The 26,044-nt window shown below is 36.7% G+C and overlaps 1 protein-coding gene across 2 annotated transcripts in view; it reads left to right on the forward strand.

Annotated features, from left to right (window-relative positions):
* The window catches only part of thsd7ba (thrombospondin, type I, domain containing 7Ba), a 173,840-nt gene extending 147,936 nt beyond the window's left edge, over nt 1–25,904 (forward strand). Inside the window, exons 17-30 of one of the 2 annotated variants that reach the window (XM_026272057.1) lie at nt 2,353–2,358; nt 4,820–4,953; nt 5,079–5,232; nt 7,364–7,505; nt 10,825–10,940; nt 11,214–11,331; nt 14,169–14,314; nt 15,672–15,846; nt 17,406–17,579; nt 18,696–18,791; nt 21,119–21,201; nt 21,765–21,957; nt 23,215–23,302; nt 23,555–25,904. In XM_026272057.1, the coding sequence (XP_026127842.1) occupies nt 2,353–2,358; nt 4,820–4,953; nt 5,079–5,232; nt 7,364–7,505; nt 10,825–10,940; nt 11,214–11,331; nt 14,169–14,314; nt 15,672–15,846; nt 17,406–17,579; nt 18,696–18,791; nt 21,119–21,201; nt 21,765–21,957; nt 23,215–23,302; nt 23,555–23,636 (1,707 nt within the window). In that variant the 3' untranslated portion in view covers nt 23,637–25,904. The remainder of the gene's footprint in view (nt 1–2,352; nt 2,359–4,819; nt 4,954–5,078; nt 5,233–7,363; nt 7,506–10,824; nt 10,941–11,213; nt 11,332–14,168; nt 14,315–15,671; nt 15,847–17,405; nt 17,580–18,695; nt 18,792–21,118; nt 21,202–21,764; nt 21,958–23,214; nt 23,303–23,554) is intronic. The other variant, XM_026272058.1, reaches the window with a different exon arrangement.
* Nucleotides 25,905–26,044: the final 140 nt, after the last annotated feature.

The raw sequence follows: 26,044 nt of genomic DNA on the forward strand, positions 1-26,044 counted from the left end.
AAATGTAACTCTTATCGTTAATCCAATGAAAGCTCCTGGTATTACAATGAATAGCTGTTTATCGTTTGAATTAAGAACAAATAAAGAGGTATTAATTGTCTCCTAAAAATGTGTCTGTGTGTGTGTGGAGTCATCTAAATGATTGAATTAGTAGTAAAATTATGCATTTATAAAAACTCCTCCACAGTTTCAGAACATTTAGTGCATTGAAAACAGGACAGAATTGAAACGTTGGTTATGAATAATCTGCCACGCTGAAATGATTCGTGTCAAGACAAATTTTGTTTGTATCTGATCATCCAGTGGAGTTTAACGGAATCGTTCGTCATTTCTCACCCTCATTTAGTTACAAAGCCTTTTGACAAAAAGATTACATGATTATGGATCATTTGGAGATTTATTTAAATATGTCAGACGATGATGGCATTTGCTCATTCTACTTAAGCATCTTAAGGAGTTTTTCATGTCTTGTCATTGGCTGCCAGCGGGGAGTTTTAAAGGCACTGTTTTCTGTAATGTTGCTTTTAAATAATGTATGCACTACTGTCAAAAGACTATTTTATATGTTTACCCATGCAATAAAACATTCTTAATTCATAAGAATATTCATAATACAGAGATCAGACTGTCAAGCTCCGAAAAAACCCGACAAAAAAAAACTATTTCAACTCTTTTTATATATATAATAGAAATAAATTAAGTTACTCTGGACTGAAAATCTTGCCATCTGCCATTACTTGTCTCTCACACTTCTACAAAAATCACAGAAGTTTCTTTAGGGTGAGTAAATTTGTTAAAAAGTCGTTCCATTCCACTGAAGTTTTCTCCGATCTATTATTGACACCTATCAGATAGAATCACACATAGTATTGGTGTCCTAAAACATTGTTTTAGACCTTCAGTGTGCGCACACTAGGTCTGCCCTATAGCCCGCCGGTACTTCCCGAAATCTCCTCCTTTTATTTTGTCTCCCATTTTTGCCTTGTATCAGCGTTTCAATATCAGAACATCACCTTAAGTGTTTTAGAAGCCATCACCGTGGTAGCATTTATCTCCCTGTGTTTCAGTGTACCCCGATTGTTTTGTCTGATTCCAGGGGCCAGGAGACAGTAATGGCCCAATCTGTTTGAAGTTTGAGTCAGGCTGTGACACTTAAAGAGATTTATAGAGTCGAGAGTTGCCTGCCAGGCTTACTACTGCCATCTCTGCTGCTCTCACGTTAGGGCTCTGTGTGTGTGGGGGTGTGCATATATTATATACACTGTGGATGCCCTCAGTATTTGTTTTGTGCTCTTTTAGCACTGCTTTGACCTACTATGCACAACAATTATATCTCTTTTATAAGTATCTTGTTGTTAGCCAAAACATGCTGTATGAATAATTCGATATCAGAACATACAACAATATATTATAGTATTATATAAAAAAATATGTAGCATACCGTCTGTATAGAGTGTAAAATATTCTGAAAGAAATAACTGAATGTTAAAATAATTTTATTTAGACAGTTTTTTATTACTAAGTGTCAAAATATATATTGATATGAAAACGGTTGGCAATTTATTAAATATTTAAATGTGCATTTCATGTTTAGAGTGTCCTGAAAAAACATTTGGACTCTTAAAAATCAACGAATGTTTTATGCATTCTATACAAAATATCAAAAAAAGTATTATCTACAAAAATAATATATATATATATATATATATATATATATATATATATATATATATATATATATATATATATATATATATATATAATTCATCTTTTGACCTATGAATCTGTGTGAAAGTGTTCCAATATATATATTTTAATTTTAAATGGTACATTAACTTTAAGTTCAGAATGGGTTTTTATTATTTATTTATTTATTTTATTGTTTTTTTTTTTTCCCTTTCTGAAATGCCATTTGGTTTGATATTTCGAATCTAATGTAACATAGCATTCATACATACGTTCACATCAAGTAGACGATAATAGAAGTTCTGGAGGATTTAAATCTTTTTTTTTATTTATTTTATGGTTTGGTCAGCTTCCCCTCTAGTGTAAAACGCTATTTGTTTTCTAGAATTTGGGATATTTATGCAATTTAGGAAGTTAATTACCTTTTCACTCTGGCAGAAGTCTTCACCTTCATCCTTCATTCACACAGAATTACGCACACGAAGCCAGAAAATCTGCACTGTATTTCTTCTACACTTTTCTAATTTGCTGAAGGGAGTTACTTAGCTAGTCCAGACAGCAACCGGCTATTGCACAGGAGGAGTTAAAGCTCAAAACTAATATATATATCATTTCTCTTCTCTCTCCTTTGCCTGTCATGCACTGCTAATACGGACATCTTCAAAGGCTCAGGTCAGTGCCTCATTCTGTGTTTCTCCCTGTGCATCTGTTAACCCCACTGCCCCGCTGGCCTCCGTGGCCCCAGCCCTTCTCTGAATATGAGGAGCGCTGTATTTTGATCACAGGCCGACTGAGATTTAAATAAGTATGAAGTACATTTTCGTGTCATCTCTGGCCCTTTGACTAACATTTGAAAAGGATCAGGGGACTTCATTATCAGGCCCAGAGTACCTACATCCTCCTGGAGGCTACAGGAACTGACCTGTGAGCGGCATAGCTGGTTTATTTTTCTTAAAATATTTCCTCCTCTTGAGAGCTAGGCAGTGAAAGTTGCAGTGAAGGAGAATAGTAGCCTATATTTGTGCTACAGTATGTAAAGAAAAGACAAGAACTTTTTCTTAATTTGCGATAACCGAGCGCCGCCTTTCCATTGTAAAAGACAGACGGCAGGTTGGCTATTTATTGGAGCATCACAGAAAACTGTCAGGCGTGCCGTAAAACTGACTTTCCCCATTAAGGGCTTTTAAATAAAATTGTTTGCTGCTGTTGATGAGTGTTGCTGAATTAATGACTGTTTCTTAACGTGGCAATTTCATTTCTTGATATCGTCATGTTTGCAGAGCTTTATTTGCCTGTGTTAATGAAATTACCCTTTTTTTTAATGCTTCAGTAGATTTATTGCCAATTTCATTCATCATCTTTTCACTCACTTCTCACATCTTGAGCATCGTCTTAACACTTGTTTGATTATTGTAATTGGAAATTCAATGACACTCATTAAAGGAGAGGAGAGGAGATGAGGAGAGACGAGAGGAGACAAGAGGAGAGCACTGATGGGGCTTTTAGCAGCTGCAGGGCCAGATGGGATATTTTGAGAGCGTGTTAGGGTCTGTATATCCCCTTGGGAAGGAAGCTATAAACGTACGGTCTGATTTGTTCACTGTGTTTTCATAAGCCTCTTTTATATGAGGTTTGATGGATTGATTGACTGCAGTTTTTTGGCTTCTGGGCTCATTTTTTAAATGAAATCATGTCAATTTAAGAAGTAGGAGAATACCCTACATGTGCCACATCAAAAAGCCTCTCGCCAGTCATCAGCCACCAAAAAATAGAGCATAATCAGAGCAGACACACATATGACGAAAACCAAAACAAAGCTGTGAGGACAACAAAACACTATGTTTGCAAACAGTTTTGGTAAATCTTTAGTAAAGGGACCAATTCTTACCATTAAATAGTTGCTTATTAGCATGCCTTTTAATAACATAGTGGCTATTTATTATAGCAAATATTCTACATGACCATATTCTACATTCCTATTACTTAAAAAACTAAGTTACTATCTATTAATAAGCAGCAAATTAGTAGTTTATTAAGGTCAAAGTCACAGTTAATGAATTGTTAATAGCGAGAATTACTACTGATAAATGCAACCAGTTGGCACTTTATTAGCAGCAGTTTGCATTTTTGTCTCATTTTTTCTTCTATTGCAATATTAGTTAATCAAAATCTATAATTGTGAGCCCAAACTAATTGATCAATACATGTTCCATGTTCCTCCAGCTGTATTGCATGGGATTCCATTGTAAAGTGAGCCGCACAAAGCATTGGGACTTGTATAACAATGAGATTATAAAAAGTTAGATGTTATAAAAAGAAAGAAAAATTCAGATTTCAGGCGGTCCTGGTTATAATTTTTCAAGTTCCCAAGTGGCCTATCGCTCCAAAAGATTAATTTGTGACCTGTATTTTGTGTTGGCTTACAAATTAAATTTCAGAGGCTGCATGAAATAAAACCTGTAGGCTAGCTATTGTATTGTATTTTAGTATTAAACTACTGCGTATATATAATACTGAAAATAATGTTTGTTAGTCTAGTCCTCATAATGCCTGATTTCAACAGTAGATTGAAACAGTATAGTGTTGGATATGCACAATTAATGTTTTGGATGAATGCAATTGCTGACAATAATAATAAATAAAAAAAAAATGCAAAAAGAATATTAGAAAAATAACAGTTGATATTCAGTAATTAAACAACAGTGTTATATGTAACTCTTGTTGTCAGTAAGACTAATTATATAAATACCTGTGTACATACAGTTTGGTTTTGTTTTATTTTTCCTGTAGAAGATTGAAATCCTGGTGGGACTGATTGCCAAGCATTTTTTTCCAGCTTATTAACTGAAATGGACAGTTGTCTCAGAAGCAGATAATGTCTTACAAGAGAACCATTAAACAGACTGTACTTCTATCCCTCACAGCCTTATTTTTGTTTGCAGCAGATTAAAAATGCTGTCTACTCTGAATAACATCTACAGGGAATCTCATAACTAGAAAAAGGATTACAAAAGTTCTTAAATGCATTTTCTGGTTCCCGTCAGCCACCCTGATGCTTGAGATAGATGCTTCAAAATTGTATTGAAATTGGTTTTGCTGTAATCAGTGCATTATTGTCTCTGTGTGTCTGTAGGTGTATGAGGCTGTGCCCTGTCGCAGTGAGTGCGGTCAGTACGAGTGGGTAACAGACCCCTGGTCGGTCTGCACTATCAACACAGTGGATGAGCTGCCAGCCTGTGGTGAGGGTGTGCAAAGCCGCAAGATTCGGTAAGAATGGACAATTTCTCGCAGAGTAACTCCATCACAGATGCTTCTCTTAGGGGTCACGACCCACTCCAGTCTGCCACCCTCGTCCTCCACATCCTCATTCTGCTGTTCTTTGGCTGTGACAGGTGTGTGAGGCGTGACAGCGGGGATCTGGTTAGCAGTGTGAATGAGACCTTGTGTGACCAGGATGAAATCCCTCCCCAAGCTCAGACCTGCGTCCTGCCGTGCCCTAATGACTGCGTGATGTCCCAGTGGAGTCAATGGAGCACCTGTTCAATAGTAAGACGTCCTTATGTCTGCTGCTACAAGGCACAATGTAAACGTTCAGAACATTCAGATCTGCCTCTGAAGCAAGGAATAGCACACGGAGGCCCCAAAAGTATTCATGTACTTTTGGACACTTAAATGTGTAATAAGACCAAAAATATTTACATTACCGCTCAAAAGTTTTGGTAAGAGTTGGTAAGATTTCCTAATGTTTTTGAACAAAGTCTCATACTGTATGCTCACTAAGACTGCATTCATCAAAATACAGTAAAATCAGTAATATTGTATAATATTATTACAACGTAAAAGAACTGTTTTCTATTTTGATATATTTTAAATAGTAGTTTTTACTGTGATGGCAAATCTGAATTTTCAGCATCATTACTCCAGTCTTTAGTGTCAGATGATCCTTCAGAAATCATTCTAATATGATGATTAAGTGCTTAAGAAACAGTTCTTATTATTGTGAATATTGACAACAAGCTGTGCCGCACAGTATTTTTGCAGAAAGTGTGACACATTTATTGATTAATAGAAAGTATTTTTTTGTTACAGTGTAAAAGTGTCCCTTATGATCACTTTAATGCATCCTTCTGAATAAAGGCATAAATGTATTTTATTTAAAAATAACACATCGACCCCAAACATGTAAGTTAAATATTGATTTGTCTTATTAATTTAGTAAAACATTAAAAACTTTTATAAGCTAAAACAATTAAAAGCTACACATAAATTTAAACAACTTATAGAACAATAATGTTTGAGTTTAAATGGCCCTTTAATTTATTACGAGCATAGGCAGCATAGAAAGTGTTGCCATTACCTTTAATAGTATAATTGTGTTTTTAATGAATGTTAGATGATAGTAAAGTTATTTGAATATTGTTTAAAAGATATATAAAAAAATTATTGACTAATACTAATGAATATATACTGTGTATCTTTTATCCCAAAGTGTTTTTATGATTGTGTGTCAGTTATATAAGCTCATATTAACTATGGACATGTTCCACTTACACTTGACCAGCAATCATACTGCTCAAAACTGTCTTCAGTAAGACTGCTGTTGATATTGTTTTGTAGGTGAAAATTATGCACTGGTGTTTATGAGCTCGTAACATTTTTTTTTTGCCTCTAGAGAGAATATTCAGTCTGTGAATTAAGTACAGAAATGTTTTACAGTATATCTCTGCACGATTCCTTCTCAGCTCAGGCCATGACATAAGACAGTGTGTCGAGATGTTTTGCATCTATTTGAATATTTCACATTAATGCTGCCTCACAAGTCAAATCTTCATACAGTTCTCCAGAGTTCCTGCGGCGAAATTTCAAACGGTGCACACGGAGACAACTGAAATCAGTATGCAGATGAACCTCCAGTAGTAATGAAGCATTTGTTATTCTAATTAATGTTGTGCATAAAAAGTTACCCTAGATACAATTTGCCATCGGGGCACTGACTCATTGAAGTGCAAGCAGCTCTTCAATTCGCACTCAACAAATCAGAAACAAACTGGATGAGTTATCCTGGCTCGGCCCAACCTACACAAGACTGCCAAGCCATTTCGGCATAATTTGGTCTCTACGCTAATCACATTAGATCGCAATTCTACCTTGTACGCTCTCGGTTCCAAGCAATGTTTGTTCTCTTCGCTGTGTCAAAGCGCTCAGCCAGCACTGCGAACATGTCAAACACCAGTGTTCGGTGATTGAGCTTGTTTAATTAGTTTCGGTTTTACATAATTATGAAATGTTCCCAAAAAACCTGGGTGGACAGATATGTGGCACTAGCTGAATAGAGCTCCTGCTGATGATCAGCCTCCCCAATAGTGAGATACATGCACATGGCCAGCTAGCCGTTTAAAGGGTCTCATTAGCGTCTGACAGTGATGGAGATGCAGATTAGTTGCTGCCTGCAGCCTAACAGCTTCTAACAGTGCACTTAGCATCGCAAGACCATGTGGCTGGCTGACTGCTGGGTTTTTTTCTTTTCTTTTTACAATGCAGCATTACACAGCACAGCGGTTACTGCTCAGCTTGCCCATGCATATGCACCTTTAAAAAAATAAAAATAATGTCTTTGATGACTTTGATGTGTTTGGCGTCAAAGCCCTCTTGAACTTATAACTGTGTTTATTTGTAGCCATGTAATGAAAGCACAGTGAGGACGAGGAGGAGACACGTGCTGCGCCCCCCAGTGGCCGACAGAGTGTGTCCAGACAGCAACCAGACAGAGCCCTGCAGCCTCAACAGCACCTGCTTCAATTATCACTACAATGTCTCCAGTGGGTCTCTCTCATTCTGCTTGACACAACACTAAATATAACATGAGCATCTAATGACTGCTGCATGACTCATTCACTTCAGCAGTGCATTTAAGGCATCACATTCTAAAGCTCGAAGGCCCTAATGGTCCAACACGACATTTGGATTTTCTCTGTGTTTCTGAAAATGATAAAAATATATATATACTAACATCAAATTGATTGAGGATTGATATATTAAATGAATTACTATTAAATTAAAAACTATATTTAAATATCAAATTATATATATATATTAATTTCACATGCAATATTCAAATTAATGTACAAACAACATAAAGGCTGTATTTTTTTATATTTGTTCAGTGGCATCTTTTTTATGACTTACACCAATACTGATGTCTCTGTGAAACTGATCATTGATTATAGCCATTCAACATTACAGTACACATGAGAGATATCAATATGAAAATTTATTAGGCTTAAAAAAAAAACACTTTTAATTTAAGTTGAAACAATCTTCACATAAACCCATTATAATAGATGTCATGTTTAGCTACCTGTGCCCTTCAGCAAGTAGGAAAGATACAGAAATAGAATAAATTTAGCAAACACTAAATTCTAAATGAAATATAAATGAATCCTTAAAGCTACCAAATGTATTGATTTCCTTTTTTTTTCTTCTTCTGTTATTTGATTAACAGGCAACAATCAGGTTATTGTTTTTGTTTTTTTGTTGTTTTTTTTGGCTGCTATTTCTTTAAGATTTCCTGCTGCTGAACTTGTTGTGGATCTGACACCCATTGTGTTTTCTCACAACCTTTTATATATTATTGTGGTTTAATATGAAATTATATACAGCATGCCAGCACATTCGTGAGTGCAATTGAAGAGCACCTGTACTGTTATTAATTAATTTTAAGTCATCCTGTGGCCCTTTTAAAGGTTGTAAATGTTATATAGAGCATGTATTACTTATGCAATATAATCTTTTCGCAACACTTTAAGGTTCTATGTTAACATTACGAATAAAATATTATTAAAGTTAATTCAATAACTTACACAAATGGTACATTTAGAGCATTTATTTATCTTGATTAAATGTTAATTTCTATAGATGCTGTATTTTAACATCTTAAGGGGACACTCCATCAAAAATGCTCTCATCATTTATTCATCCTAATGCCATCCTAGAAGTATATGATATACTTTGTTCAGATGAACACAATGTTTTAAAAGATTGTGTCCATAAAATGCAAGCAAACAGGACTTTTACAGTTCATTCGACAGAAACTATACAAAGCAAACTTAATGGCAACTCCTACAACTCCAGTTGTTAAATCAGTGTCTTCTGAAGTAAAACGATAGGTGTGTGAGAAAGAAAAATACTAATATTTGTATTATATGGACTCACAAAGAGAGAAATTGTATTTCTAAAAAATATTGCTTGTGTTCGTCTGAAGTGTGTCATCAATGACACTTTGTTTTATTTGTTTATTCATTTTTTTTATTTTATATTGAACCCCAGATTCCCAGTGCATGTCAAGCTGTATGTCTATTGATAAAACTGGCTAAAAAGATAAAGAGAACTTACAAAGACAAACTCCCAAAGGCAATCTGATAAATGACCTTTATCAAGGACACAATGGCGATGGCTCAAAGATTGGCTCTTGCAAGGTTCTACCTGCTTTCCTTTGGGCATCAGTCCAGATCTTAAACAACGGGCTACACAGCCCATAGAAGAAACCCTCCAGTTGAATATCTGGAGATACTATCCACTGAACTAATAATGGGAACATGCTAATCTAATGCACATCTTCTGTGATTTCACTCTGCCTCTCATAGCAGGTTCTTGGATATATGATGGATATGAAATGATGTTAAGAGTTTGCATTTTAAGCAAGATAAAGGCTCATACTCTTTCTCTGTCTTCCACGCTGTTCTCTCCACTGAGAATGTGGACTTCTGGCCTGCTGTAAATCCATCCACTGCTTTGGATTGTCCGGTCGCCTGCAGCCACCCCAAGCCATCCATATTGAGCTCAGTAGGACATGTGCAGTATCATCCAGTAGAGCAGATAGATACTAATTCTCCGGATAGAGCCTAATGAAGAAAATGGGCATGGAGATATGAATGAGATGATAAGCGCTTTACTGCACAGAGACCATGAAATCGCTGATCATATCAATACTGATACTGCTCCTCGAAGCCATTAGACTGACTTAAAGCCAGATTAGCATCGTAAAGGCGGCCTAAATTCTGCCCTCAGATGCAATGCATCTCTTTATACTACTTTGTTGTTTAATAGATATTAACTTATTCACAATTTGCATATTTATGTAAAAACTACACTCCTGTTTAAAAGTCCGGGGTCAGAAAGATTTTTTGTTTTGTTTTTGAAAGAAGTCTTTTGCTTCCCAAGGCTGCATTAATTTGATCAAAAATACAGTAAAAACAGTAAAACTGTGAAATATCATCAAAGTAGTTATTATTTATTTTATTATAATTGTATATTTTAATATTTTAATAATATAATTTATTCCTGTGATGGCAAAGCTGAATTTTCAGCAGCCATTACTCCAAACTTCAGCAATAATTCTATGCTGATTTGGTGCTCATGACATTTTTTGTAATATTATCCGAAGTTGGAAACAGCTGAGCTGCTTAATATTTCTTTGGACAGTGCAATACTTTTATTTTTTTAATCTTGAAAGAATAGAAAGTTCAAAAGAGCAGCTTTTATTTGTTTGAAATGGAAATCTTTTATAGCATTATAAATGTATTTACCGTCAATGTAATCAATTTAATGCAACCTTGCTTAATCCAAGTAGAAAAATTTCCTCACAAAGACAAAATCTTACTGAACCAAGCATTTTGAATGGTAGTGTGAATATGAAAAAAAAATGAGTAAGAACCGAGTCAGAATCAGGCTCAGTGGTAGAGCAGTGCGTTAGCAGTGCAAAATATTGTGGGTTTGATTCCCAGGGAACACCCATACGGGTAAAAAAAATGTAGCCTGAATGCACTGTAAGTCACTTTGGATAAAAGCTTCTGCTAAATGCATAAATTTAATTGTATCATCAGCCAATATTAGGCATTGTGGACAATGTAGCCCATTAAGCATGCATTCATACTTTAAAATGTAATGAAAGCATGCAATCCAGGCTTGTATGAATGTACTCCTGATGTTGCATTTAATTGAAAGGCTATTTAAAAGGAATTGAAATGCTGTGTACAAGGATACAGAATCTTATGTTTAAATGCCACTTTGGTCTGACGTTTTCCTGTGTGTGTGTGTGTGTGTGTGTGTGTACTCTCATATCCTTTGGTTATGGGTCAGGCTGGAGCACCTGTCAGCTGAGCGAACATGCCATCTGTGGCCAGGGCACGAGGACACGACTCTTCGATTGCATCCGCAGCGATGGCAAAGTGGTGGATTTGAGCATGTGCGAGGAGGTAAGCTTCATTTCCTGCCGCCCCTCTCGGTACAAATGTTCTCTGAGGGGGAATTAAGCACTGTGGGATTGTATTATGTCCTTCAACTGCATGCACTGTAAATCAGCCATGACTGTCCATTAACTCCCTACAGTATTGCTCCATATCCAGAAAATGATTCTTTCATTGAAGTCGTTTACAGTAATAGCCCCTCATTGGCTCACGGTTGGTTTATCAGACAGAGATTGTGTGTGGTGAGGGGACGTGGGGTTAATGTCTGTCCCGCTGTTTTAGCTGGGCCTGCCTCAACCCTGGAGACTGGCGATGAACTGTGTGGTGGACTGTCCCTTTAACTGCATCCTGTCTGACTGGGCGCCCTGGACCGAGTGTTCACACACCTGTGGCAGTAAAGGTGAGACACCTTATGTAATTAATTAAACACATAATTATACATATAATGAGGGCTGTTGATCAGGAGATTTTATGCTATAACCAATACACAATCACTTTTTTAAAAAAGTGGAAATATTTGATATTAATCAAAAAAAATATGATTAAAATATGGTTCAGTTTAATTTTGCTGCTATTTAAAAAATGCATATGTATATGTAAATTATATGTTGTTCTTTTTTTTACTTCATTTAATAAATATACTTTTATTCATCTAGAAATTCATTAATTAAATTGATGAAACAATTAATTTATTTATTATTATTTAATTTATTTATTTATTATTATTATTATTATTATTATTATTATTATTATTATTATTATTATTGTTTATCCTAAAATTCCCATTAAGTTCCTTTTTATTCATATGAAAAAATGACATTTTAAAATCTATTAAAATAGAAAACAGTTATTTCTAACTGTAGTATTTCAAGTACCCAAGTACTGGTTTCGTGTTTTCGAATTAAATTATTTTATTTTTTTTCATAAATATTGTTTCCCTTCCCTGACAGTAACCCTGACTCAAAACATACAGACTTCAATTCTCAAAACTGCATACTGTATACACAGTGAATTTGAAGAAGTCATGAATCCTTCTAAACGTGGAAGCCCAAAATAGCAATCATTTCAGCTTTAAGGAGCAATCAGCCGTATTTAGAAGGATCAGGGAGAAACAAGCTTAGAAATTACAGTGTGCAATAATATTTAACATTCCTGTGCAGCTGACACATTTTCATTTGCATGCATCCTAACCCACAAACCTGTGCACTCGGGTTCCATGGAGATAAACACTCGGCTTGCTCTAGGCTCACAGTATCAGGTGGTGCGCATTTACTTTGCATTCATTAACATGCCATGTCGGAATCCCTTTTTAATTATAGATGTTATGTCATGAATCATATTTAAGGATCGGCTTACAGGTTAATGACTCTGGGTTATGAAGCCCTTGGTTTCCTGAACACGCTGAATGATTTATCAGTCAAGGGAAATATTTATTTTACCCATTAGTGTTCTCAAAATTGCAATTGTTAATTCAGAGTTTGTTGGCCTGTTTGCTTGATGGAACAACGTTATTGCTTCATGCAACATGAAATATGCTAATTACTAGCCTTAAAAGCAGCCCGGGTCCCTATGCTTCCAATGACCCAGCTCCTTAGGAGTTCAGCTTGTTTTTCTCTTAATTAGACACATTCAGCACAATCTTTATTCATTTTCATTCAGCCATCAGCCAGGCAGTTTACTTTTCAAATCCAAAGGGAGTTCTTCGGGCAATGCAAACAGGAAGTTCTCAGCGTGTTTTCGGTTACATACAAAGGCGTAGAAATAAGCTCAAGCTGTACTGGCTATAAAAAGAGAATTTTTTTGTCTGTGTCAAAGCAGTGTTGTCTCTTGCACACCTCGCCTGAGACCGAGAGTTTGGGTTTCATTATGTGTTGTATATATACACAGAGAGTTTTAATGCATTTGGAAGTGGAGCTCAGGAGACCCAAAGAACTCTGTGCTTTTCCCTTTTTTCTTTCTTCATTCCAGCCTTCATTTTTCTCTATTCCTCCCCAACCCTCCTGGATCTCCCTACAGGATCAAGTAGAGATATTTCCTCTGTCAAATCACGTTATTTTAAGGGCTTCCTCATCTGGCCGGAGTGCTTCTGTTTTAATGAATGACGTGCTTGAAGCGGCCAGCTGTAGAGGCGGCTCTTGAAAGCAGCACAAAACATGAATTTGATGAGCAGTTATGTTGTGCTGTGAATATAATGTAATTTTTTGTCTTCTTCCTCTTGTTAAATGTTTAATGCTCGACTGGAAGGAGGGCTCTTTACAGTCAAACTCACTGAAGTGCAGTTCAGTTCAGATGCATGGTCACTCTGTCAGTTTAGATGAACATTGATAAAGGGTCTGTATATACCCTTTTCTTTGTTCTTTAGAAGTTGGGTGAAAAGAGTGATGGCCTCAAAATTGCATTCTTCCAAAATGCTTGGTCTAAGCTTCAATGCTGTCAGTTTGCATGTTTGAGACATCCTGTTCTAGTTAACATTAATGAGTTAGGAAGCCCTAGAGCTGCTAATATACAGTGACCTTCTATACATCCCTGCATTTACTCAACCTCATGTCACTCACTCTTCTGTGGAACGCGAAAGTAGATGTTTTGCAAAATGTCCAAGCTTTTCTGAACGAAGACCAAGAGCTGTCAAGCTCCGAAAAGAGCAAATAGGTATCTTTTGGGAAAGTATTTTATGCAGCTACAGCTTGTTGTCCACCACAGAGTGTTTAGTCATTCATTAATTACTTCATTAATTTGTAGAACTATGCTGCACTTACAATATTTCCTAATTATAAGTTTGTGGCCTGTAAACTATTATAGATCATTAATGTTTAGTTTATATATCCTAATGATATCAAAACCATTCTAGTCTTGCCTAAATATGCTGCTGTTAAAATAAAAAGGCAGTATTAGTATTTGTTTCTTTTAACACATATAATAATACGCCTAAAAATGTATTCCTGCCTTTGTTTAGAGTAGTTTAAAACTTGCTTAACCTGGCCTGAACCAATGTGAAATCCATGCTGGTTGAAGATGGGCCATCTCAGATGACTGTTTCTGTCTATTACTGAATCGTACAGTTGATAAATATTGCAACTATACAATGTGTGAATAACAGATTAATCCACAGCATTGTCCCTAGCTGCTGGAGTATGCACTAATGCAGGTTTGATGTATTTTTTAGCCCTTCCTCTGCCGTTTGCTATGTGTTCATACAGTGCATTCACAGATGTCTCTTCACGTGCGTCTCTGTTGCAGGTGTTATGACTCGCTCTCGCAGCGTGCTTCAGCAAGCTCATGAGGAGGGACGTCCCTGCGCCTCTCAGCTCTCCCAGACCAAACCCTGTCCCATCAGCCCCTGCTACACGTGGCTTCTGAGCGATTGGTCTCCCTGCAAAGTGGAGGTAGATCCTGGGCAAAATTAATTGAATCTGCAAGTATTCTGCAGTTACTGGTTATTGCATATCACCTAACCTGAGGGCATTCAATCCATGTTTCCATGACCAAGCGGTGTTGAGACCAGCCGCCCGGCATGTTTATCTGGTACTGGCACAACACTTGAGTTCTTTAATTGAATTTTGTAGAAATTGCATGCGCGCATGCCGAGTTTGTGTGTGAGAGACAGACTTTGTGTCATTGAGACGTGAGGTAACTGCTGATTAAAATCATGCTGCGATCCACGGTCTTATCATTAGAAGAGAACAGTGGCAGAGTTCAGATTTTCATCTCCTCTCCTGCTTTTCTCTCCTCTCTCTTTTGTATCTGAGAAGGATTTTAATTGTATGTCTCGGGGTTTTGCACACGTCCCTGGAGCCATGGCTTGCCCAGATCAAAAGCTGTCCTCCTCACAATATGAACAAAAGAAACGTTTCACACTTCTAACATGCATTTATATGCTTTCTTTGGTGCACGGTCTGACGGACACTTTCATATTCATAAACATTATTATTGATGTGTGTGACATCTGTGGAAACGCGACTTCCCTTTTTACAGAAGTTGCTGTTTGTGTTATTACATACATTTCTAGAGACATGCTAAACCACATATCTGAAAAAATATGCATAATTAACATTTGCAAGGCAAATTATGTTAGAACGGAAAACAAAATGTGTAACACATGCAATAACAACAAGAAGAAATGTAATATTGAGGTTAAGCGCTCTGTAAACTTCATGGAAAAGTGAAGAAAAAGTGTTGTAAGTGGAAACAACACAAAAAGTGTTTTTCTTAATTTTAATGCAGTTTTGAACTAATAGTGTCACTTAGAAAAAAAGAACCTTTGCAAATTCCCTTACATTCAATGTGCCCTTACAATAATTCTTATTCTTACAGTATCTTACTATTTTATCTGGGGCTTGACACTAAAGAATTGTCATGTGACAAATATGTAGAAAAAAAAAAAGAAAGAAAATGTGGAGTCAGCGGCTACAATCAGCTGTTTCACCAACGTTCTTTAAAATATCTTCTTATGTGTTCAGCAAAAGAAACTCATACAGGTTTGGAACAACTTTAGGTTGAGTAAATCTCTTTAAGCTGTACTTGTTTTACTGGCAAGTGAGACAAAAATGCTGATAACAGTTTTTGCTGTAATGGTTGAAGCCTCAGCTGTGTGATCGGGTCACACCACTCATGCCGAATGCCGTCGCATGTTTCACTTCCAGCTGTCAGTCGTTCAGAGAGAGGTGTCAGTCTAATAAGCTCCTCTGCCTCACTGCTCGAGCCTCGTCCAGATTAATGAGCCGGCCGTGTGCTTTCGTGCAGGGGGCAGAATGTGGAGAGGGCAAGAGGGAGAGGAACCTGACGTGTGTGGTGCACTGGTCGGACTGGACGGACAGCCTCTATCCTTCGAAAACGGTAGAGGACGAGAAGTGTGGAGAACGCCTGAGAAAGGAAAGCGAGCAGGAACTGCAGCAGCCGTGTTTCGTCCCCTGTCCAGGTACAGCATTTCTTTTACCTGTCGTGTTTGCATTTTTGTGCACCGATGCTCTTGATTCATTGTTTCATGACCAATAAAGGATGCTGATCAAGAGTAGAACTAGGAATTAAAATCTGTCATGTTCAGAGAAATTAAAAATGAAAGTTTGTCGACTTGTCGGCAAGCAGTGTGCCACTTTTTTAACCTGTGAATAGATTTCACCTTCAGGCTATCATTGACTTTTGTTAGCCTTACTTCTGTGCCTCTCTTCATTTCGTAAATGTGCTACATGCTCGCAGGGATGAACATATGCTGTGAGGAGAGGGGAAGAAAGATTCTAGAGTCAGAAAGGTAGAGACAAAAAAGAGAGCGTCTAAAGAAATGAAGGAGTTAGAGAGGGTGGCATATGGTGTGAGCTGTGCGTCGCTGTATTATATGTTTCGGCAGCTCTAGTGAGGGATGAAAATAGACTGGCTTCATGAAGATGATGGATAATGAGATGCCTGGGCGCACAGATTGTCTCTAATAGCCATCCTGGCTTCAGAATCAAAAGGACGTCATGGCTGAAGAGCTAGCAGCTTCCGCTGTGAATCGGCCTCTGCTCGGAGGGATTAGCAGGGCCAGTGATGTACGACCTTCAGCTAAGGAAGCGTTAAATGTTTCTGAAGACTTTGTCAGGCATTCAGTTCTATGACAGAGGATCAGCTCAATCTCGCTGGCCTGCAAGTGTATGTGTATTGTGCATACTTTTATTTTTTTCTCATTATTTTTCTATTATTATAATAACTTTCACTACAGGCTTTTCTGTTGCTATACAGAAAAGTGGCAGACAAATCTAAGACCGAACCTGCTTTAAGTTTTTGTAAGTATTTGTCATTTTAAATCAGTAATTTTTAAGTAAGGGATGATGTACATCCGACCAGATGTTATTGCAGTTTAAACTCTGAGCATGATCAGAACCCCAAAACGAAGCTGCTCACCACTGAAGAAAATAATTTGAATATTTTCTTAGCTCTTTAAACGCAAAGCTTCACAAATGGCTTTCAGCCTAGACAAAGTTCAGACAAGAGACATTTAAGGCATCGTGTACAGTCATATCATTTAGTGTAAAAATTTGTCAAGATGTTAACGCTAGCAGCAGTGTACATTTAGTATTATTTGATATTATTGTAGTATTTATTAATATTTTTAATTTGCCCAAATTTAGTTGTAATAATTTTGTGCTTTGGAAATTTCTATTATTTTTGATAGTTATATATATGAAATAAACAAAAAAAATAAAATAAACAAATTTATTTCAGATTTATTTTAATTATTGAAAATAGTATTCCAGTCATTTTAGTTTACAGTAGCAAAACTGACTAGCATTATATGACAAAAGTCTGTTGTTTCATGTTGCAGTAATATATCTCAACTTTTCACAGTTCAGCAAATTTGAAATTATGGTATAGCATTCCTTCTTTTCTTTCTTTTTTTGTACTTGCTATCTTGACTGTTGGAGTTCCTTGATAAGTATTCAGTTCTCATGGTATTTATTTACTGTAGATCTGAAGTTGTGGTATTTGATTTGTGATGTACAGGAGACTGTCACCTCACAGAGTGGTCACAGTGGAGTTCCTGTCAGCTGACGTGTCTGGAAGGACGTAGTTTTGAGACGGTGGGCCGTCAGGCTCGCTCACAGGCTGTGGTCATACAAGTGCTGGAGAATCAGGACAGCTGCCCTCAACAAGTCTTTGAGACACGTCCATGTAAAGGTACAAGCAGTGATATACAATATAATACAATATAATATAATATAATATAATATAATATAATATAATATAATATAATATAATATATATAATATACAGTAAAATATGTTTTGCTTTGTTTTTGTTTTTGTATGGAAGCCCATTTCTGATAAATATTACAATATATGATAGTCATAATTGAATGTTGAAATTAGATGACTTCAAATGATAAAATTTGAACTTTTATGACATAATTCTGAGTTTTTAATAATTGTCTCATAATTATTTTTTACCAGAGTGTGAAATGAGTTGATTTAGTCTGATTTAAAATCGTGCAGTTTCTGTTTTTTGGGATATGACATCACTCAAGGTGTGCAGTGTTGTCTGTGCCAGAGTCCACTCATTTTTATTCAGTTTATTGTGTAACTTCCACAATGTACAGTCGTTTGTAGTAAATGGGTGAACAAATCAGCAGTTTTGGACTCAGTATCTGCATGATACTGAAAATGAAAATGTCTCTTGTTATATTATACACCTTTTAAGTTCATCGCTTAAACAAAGATGTCATGATAGAAATTCAGTCCTCTCTTCCCATGACTCTCAGCTGTGTATCAGAAAGTCTGTTGACATCTTGCTGATGCCTACATCACTGCTGTAACAACTAACCAACAAGATGCACCAGAGATGTTCTGACAGCACTGTCTAAACAAATGAATGGTATTTCATCATTTACAAAATGATGGTGCAGGCAGTCACTCCCAAAGATCAGATTTTAAGGGTAAACCAAATTTGAGTGAACAAACCCTACATATCCAATGGAGCTCTGTAAGGAATTTTCTAATATTGATCAAACCAATAAAATATTGAAGTAGGATTTTTTTCAAGTAGTTATGCAGCCATACACAGACTGTCTATACCTTGAAAGTAAAGTATTTAATAAAAATAAAATAAAACTTTTTACAGTACAAACGCATATGGAGATGTCATTAAGCATATGGAGAGTCCCCAGTACACCACCAATTACAGTGTGTGTGTGTGTGTGTGTCTGCGTCAGTATTTAATGTCTGTATTTGGCTATTATCACACCTGACTGCACAGTGCAAACCTAATAAGTGTCTCTCTCACTGTATGCGGCCGCAGGAGGGAAATGTCACAGTTATGAGTGGAGGACCAGTGCCTGGAATGACAACGAAAGATCAGTGTGGTGCCAGCGGTCTGATGGGGTCAATGTGACAGGTAGCCCACCGCTTACACTGAGACTTGAGACAATGACAAATATTCTGCACTGATTTCACTTACAGAAAGATAATCAAAAGACCTGTCGACTCCACATGACTGAAAGTGTGTTGACAGTGAAAACCCTGTCATCATTTATCCGCCCTCGTGTCCTTCTAAACCTGTATGCAGTCATTTTTTACAGTGGAATACAAAGGAGACTTTCTTAACATCTTATGAAGTTCATAGTGACCAGAGACTTTAGAGAGAACTCCAAAAAGAAAAAGAGAAATAGGAAAGTGGCATAAAGGTAGTCATGCACTGTAATACAAGTCTTCTGAAGCCAAGCAAAAGTTTAATGTGACAAACAGCCCCAAATATGAGTCATTATTCACTGATCATTTTCCCAATCTACTACAAATCTCAAATCAAACATTGCAATATTTGTGAAGCAGGTTGTACATTACGCTTTAAATGTTTGAGGTCAGTAAGAATTCTAGGGATTAAAGGAATTCATATTTTAATTCAGCAAATATGTATTACTGTACATTGATTAAAGTGACAGATTTTTATAATGTTACAGAATATTTATTTTTCAAATAATAGCTGTTTTCATAATAACTTTCTATTCATCAAAGAATCCTGAATCCTGTATTATGGTTTACACAAAAATATTAAGCAATACAGTTGTTTTCAACATCGATAATAACAAGAAATGTTTCTTGACATTTGCATTTAGTCATTTTGCAGACGCATTTATCCAAAGCAACTTACAGTTGGGGAATACATAAAGCGATCCTTCCTAAAGAGGCAAACAGACACAGGAAGTGCTCGTAACACCAAGTTTCAGGCATTTGTTCAAATAAGTACAAGCTAGAAAGGGAAGGAATACATTAAGAGAAAGACAAGGATGAAGTTTAAATTTTTAATTTAGGATGAAGTCAAGTAAGAGATTTTTTAGTCAAGAGAGAGTCTTCAGCTGTCGCTTGAGAGTTGTCAGGGATTCTGGATAGGGGTGGGAAGATCACTCCATGGCTTTTTAAAATTGTAATAATATTTCATAATATTATGTTTTACTTTAGTTAAAACAAATGAATAAGAAACTTCGGACCCACTTTATATTAAGTGGCCTTAACTACTATGTACTTACATTTAATTGATAATTTAGTACAATGTAAAATGTAATTTAGTACAATTGTGTACATACGTGTTTTTACATTGTACTTATATTAAAAAAAAAAACTACATGTAATTACATCTGTATTTAATTTCTGTAATTACATTTATAATTACACTGTTCACCCATACTTTACACCTTAACCCACCCTTAAACTTACCCACACCTCCAACCCTCTCCCTAATCCTTACCCCTATCCCACCTCAATAGCAGCAAAAGTGTTTTACAATACAATATGAGCACAATAAGTACATTGTACTTATTTTTTATGTAAGTACATAGTAGTTAAGGCCACCTAATATAAAGTGGGACCGAAACTTCTTTCAAAATCAATAAAAAAAATTGCCCCAAACTTTTGAATGATAGTGTACATCAGTAGTTTTTTGGGGTGGTCGATTTCTCATACAAAGTTATCATAAGCCTTGAAGACTTGGAATTAAGTGCACAAGCTGCATAGTCCACTTTTATTGTGCTTTTATGGTCCTCTTTGGCGCTTGACAGTTATGTGGAAAAGGTAAGATGCATTCTACCTTTGTGTTGCTGTGAGAAAATAACAGCATACGGGTTTGGAACGACACGAGGGTGAGTAAATAATGACAGGATTTTACATTTTGGGTGAATTATTCTTTTAACCCTAAATGTAGAACGGCTGGCTGAAAATTTGTAGTTTGGATTTGGCAGACCTTGTCAGTTCAATAGCACATTCAACATTTTCCCTATTCTCACCCTCCATTTCATCAGGCATCATCAATAAACTTGCGCTCGCCTGAGAGCGAACAATATAAATGTTATAAAACATTGTTTGATTGTGGCAGAATGAACACGCTCCAGATGGCAAGCTTTCACTTGAGCGTTTAGAGCAAGAACGACGGCGTCCGGGTTGCACAAAGTGCTGTAAATAACAGAGAAAGGTGATCTTATCTGAGTACGGAATCGTCTCGGGCAAATATAAACTGTGAGAGGTAATCTCTTTTGCTTGAGAAAAGCCCGAACCCAGGGTATTAGTCTCTGATGTTTTGACATGTAATTTTCTATTCCAAAATTACAATCTTCACTGATTGATCAGAAGCTGTGACGGGTCCTTTAAGCCATTAATCAGGTGTGACAGCACTTTTATCTGGCTATCAATGGGGAAATTGCAATAATTACGTCTGTTGTTTCCTGTTGGAAGGGGGCTGCTTTCCACAGAACCGGCCAACCACTGTGAGACACTGTCACCCTCCCTGCACCAAACCCTTCTCCAACTGCAAGCAGGTAAACACACTGTGTGCAGGGATAGCTACCATATCTATATTCACATTAAACCACCATGTAAATAACAAGACAAATATTATGTTCTGTGCTTTGTATTTAATGGCTTGCTATTAGGGAAATCATAAAGGGAGGCATTTCAGGCATGTGTAAAATTTGCATAATTGCTTTGAATAGAGGACAAAAATATTACAAAACACACAAAACTGTACATTGACTGCCACTTGCAGTGCAGTGAATGCAACTACATTTTGTCTTAAAGGAATGTTATTCCGTGGTTTAATAATCAACAGTTTATTCGACAGCATTTGAGGCATAATATTCCTTACCTCCCTCACTAAAGTCCTAACCCCTATAGTTTACGACTAATTGTCTATGCTATTTTAACATTTACAGATTGGCCCTATAAACAGTGCCTCACTGTAACCCAGTGATGAAAAGGAGGGACAAACTGAAATGAGTTTTTGTGCTAATCAGGATTATGCTACAAGTACTGCCGTTAGAACACAGCAGTGTGTTCGTGTGGTGTCTGAGTGTGGCCCTAACAGCGATGGTGTCTCTTTCAGAGCGGCGTGTGCGGCTGTGAGAAGGGCTACACTGAAGTGATGACCACACATGGATTCCTGGATTACTGCACCAAGACCCCAGGAGCCGACAACAAGAAGGCAGATGTGAAGACCAGCTCGGGAAGATTAAAACCAGGCACCACTCAGATCCAGGACTTCTTCGGCGAGTGGTCCCTGCAGCCGCTCGGCCCAGGTATTTGAAATGCAGATGAAGACCAGGCTGATGTGCGCCAGCGGAGTGCGGCTTTGAGTTATAGCAGAATCACTGGACGCCTTTATGAGACTCCAGATAGAGGCTGATGTAGAACTCTGTTTAATGCCTCTGTGTTTATACCCTATTGGAGCTATGAGAAAAGCTGCACTGGACAGAGTCTCATAACAGCGTGATTTGTATTGCCCATAACTTGACAGACAGAGTTGCTTTATTGCTGGCTGGAGGCCATTTCTGATTAGAAGTGAATTTAGCGGCCAGTGGTACAACAACTGTGTGCTGTAAGGTTAACAGTATGTGTGGGTTTCAGCCATCTCTGTCTGGAATATTATATTATATTATATTATATTATATTATATTATATTATATTATATTATATTATATTATATTATATTATATTATATTAAAATTGGAATATAATCTTTTAAATTGGAATAATATTTCACAATATAACAGTATTTTGTACAGTTTATCAAATTATCAAATAAATGCAACCTCGGTAAGCAAAATAATTATTTCAAAAAATGGTTGAACGTTATTTTATTAATTATATTTTGGATTATATTATAAACACAAATTGCAATTCAGACCCGTGTTGTAATGTTTGTTAATAGCCAGACAAAATTAATAGATAAATAAAAATGTATATTGAACAAAAATGCTATATTGTTAACTTCTATAAAAGCTCAAATAAACATTGCAATATGTAATTGCAATATATAATAAACAAATATATGGCTCCACAATGGTTTTGCAATGTAAGGATCATTTCAAAGTAACATGGTGGTTTAGACATTTTGTAGGGATTACAGAGAAGGACCCTACTCCAGTTCTTCTCGGAATTAAAGTTGTTTTAAAGTGTTACAAAACTTAGCACAATCTTCTTTTGCTGAGAGTAGTTTTTGCATCATCCATTGTGTGAGTCTCAAAGGAAGAAAGGGAAGGAGACGCTCTCTGTGCAGCTCATCAGACTGCTGTCTTTTGTCTTTTATCTGCGAGATGTGTTCTGAGACCTTGTCATATCAGTTATACAAGCCTCTTAATGGCTCTGTGACACACACCTCATTCTTTCCTCTGAGCTCAGAATGGAAGATGGTGAAACAGTCTCTTCAGGTGCATTGTCACCAGTGTGAATGTGCCATCTGTTACTGCTGCAACAGGCCCCTATGCGGAAACCAATAAAAATGATGCTCCCATATATTTCAGTGGTGATCACACTCCTGTTTTCTGATCACACAGATGGAAGAATAAAGCTGTGGGTCTATGGGTTAACAGCTGGAGGATTCATTATCATATTGTTCATTATTGCTGTGGCCTTTCTGTTTTGGTATGTATGCTATCAAACTTTAACATACTCACCATTGAATGGAAAGACAATACCTGTTTGAAAATAGTCATTATTTTTCTGTGATTTTGGTTGTTAGGAGAAATTGCAATTCACCTTTTGACTATTTGTTGACTTATAATAACTTGTTGCTGCCATCTAGTGGTAAAATGTAGAAATACAATAGAGGGCAGAAGTTGATATCATACATTTTATTGATCTCTTTTTTTTTTTTCCTTTTCTTGCTCATGCCAGCACACCGTCCAAACAGAGTAAAAGTGCATCTCCACCACAGAAGCCCTTGACTCTGGCCTATGACGGGGATGTGGACATGTGATCAAGCTCTCTGTGACATTCATATGTACATTCAAGGCACAAGCTGGACTACGTGCAACATTTGAATATGTTCAGCTCTCCAAGGCACACTTTGGATTTTGGAAAAAAAGAAAAAGACACAAGGAGTAATAGATAGACATGAAATCTGCAGCGTACACAAAACGTTGTGTGCACAACAGCAAGGAGAAAGGTTTTGGATCAGTGGACGTCGTCGTGAAAATAGTGACATTTAAAGAGGGTACGAGACACAGCTGACATTCCATGGACCAGATGGAGGACTTTGACATTTTCTTGCCGTGATATTTCTTACATCAGAAAAAAAAAGGAACAAAAATTTGTGCTGAATCTATTGTATCAGTCGCATTAAAAGCCTAGTTCACCCAAAAATGAAAACTGTGTCATCATTTACCCACCCTCAGACCTGTATGACTCTATCACAACACGATCACGGTTCAGTTAGTCAGTTATTTATTCTGAACAGCTTTGTGAACTGAATCGGTCATGACTTAAAATAACTTTCAAGATAACTGAGGTTTGATTGTCTCACAAAGTTATTAATAAGGTTTGAAATTTAATGCAGAAGTTTTATGTATAAATTTTACTTATATTATTCCATAATTATATTACTTTCATTATGCTTTTGCATCCTTTTTTACCTATGAAAGCTCCAGTCGCTGTTAATAATTGCATGGACAAGAACAACTAGTGCATTATTAAAATGTATCCTTGTGTGTTCCACAGAGACAATAAAAAGTCATACAGGTTTGCAGCAACTTGAGGGTGATTAAATGACATAATTTATTTTATTTTTGTGTGAACTATCCCTTCAAGGCGATCTGAAAGTGACTTTTTAACAGAGAACAAGAAAAGACTGATGTGATATGCACTATATTAGTGCTTAGTCGTTCTTTAGTTCCCTCTTGATTTATGTTCAAACAGATTTTCTAGTGTTTTTTCATTGTGATGCAAGGACTTTGCTGTAAACTGGTGTTTTCGTGTGGAATGTCTCTGAACGTGTGTATGAACCGCACACTAAAACAAAACACAGCTCATTTAGATGCTGCGAGAGGTTAAGGTGGTGATCTGCTCGTGTGCTGCTTCCACACGCTTCAGTTTCTCTTTTAACCTTCGTCTAGCGGCTGAAAAATTGATGAGGTCTGCTCCAACACCAGCAGATAATGAACTGTGTTCCTGTGACGCGCAGAAGGGTTTTTGAAAGCGGCTTCCTGCAATATCCTGCGGTTAGAGGGACTCATTTAGCACAGACACAGTGGACCGATGCGTTTGTGTAGAGTCTGCATGAGCATAACACCGGGAGAGGTGCTTCAACACTTATGAATGTTCATCATTTTCAATAAAGTACAGGTGCTGGTTCTGTATTTGAATAATATCCCCGCTAGTCATTTTTTGGCTTTATTGACTGACTTCTTGCTGGCATAATTATCTTGACTATCTGTTTCAAGACCTACAGTGTCAAGGTTTGCTTCTCTCCTTGTACTGCCACGTGACAAAATTTTTCCTAAATCTCAACGGTCCTCATTATAATAAGATAACTTGTGGTTTTTAAGCTACAGAAGATCTCTGGTTAATGGGGTCTTACTCCACCGAAAGAATGTATTCTGTATGTGTTTCATACATGCACATGGATTTTTTCTTTCAGTTTTGGATTTTTTTTTTTTTTTTTTTGTCCCATCAGTGTTTCTGCTGGGGTCCGTGTTGGCTGGTAAGTCTACATCAAGAACAGAAGAACAGTTCCTCTCTGTTTGAGACCCATCAGGATGATCTGCTGATTACATCAAAAGGCTTTGGCGTATTTCTAAATTAGTCCACTGTTGTGAGTCCACTAAAATGTGTATAGCTTATAATAGTTTTATTTATTTATTAATTTTTCTGGGGGTGCTGACAAACCCTGGAAAAAAACTGCAATATATATATTTTGAAGCCCAATTGTGCGTGTGCATGCAGGATTGATTTTGTCATACACTGGATTATTCCAAAAGTGGCCTTGCATTTTTATGGAAATTTGCTCCTATAGTGACAAAGTCAGCAGTGTGTTTTGTTCGTTTGATTTCCTTGGTTTTCTTTGTTGCCCCTTAGAACTGACTTGTTTACATGGCTTCTACTTCTAAAATGTTCAGTATGCTCTCAGCACTATATACAGTTGCCTGTAAAACACTGACCTTTAGTTTACATAGTACTTTCTGTTTTAATTGTGTGTACTTGAAGAGTTGAACGAAAATGCTAATAAATTGTGATACTCTGTGGGAAATGATGTTTCTCGTTATTCATATGTAAATCTGCATCAAAGATGGATGGTGATTTCATCTATTTGGACAGAAATGGCTATTGTGCCATAGACTACCTTTAAGGTCACAGCTGTCTTTTTTTTTTTTTTTTTTTTAAATCATA

The sequence above is a fragment of the Carassius auratus genome, chromosome 9 (assembly GCF_003368295.1).
Source record: "Carassius auratus strain Wakin chromosome 9, ASM336829v1, whole genome shotgun sequence".
Classification (NCBI taxonomy): Eukaryota; Metazoa; Chordata; class Actinopteri; order Cypriniformes; family Cyprinidae; genus Carassius; species Carassius auratus.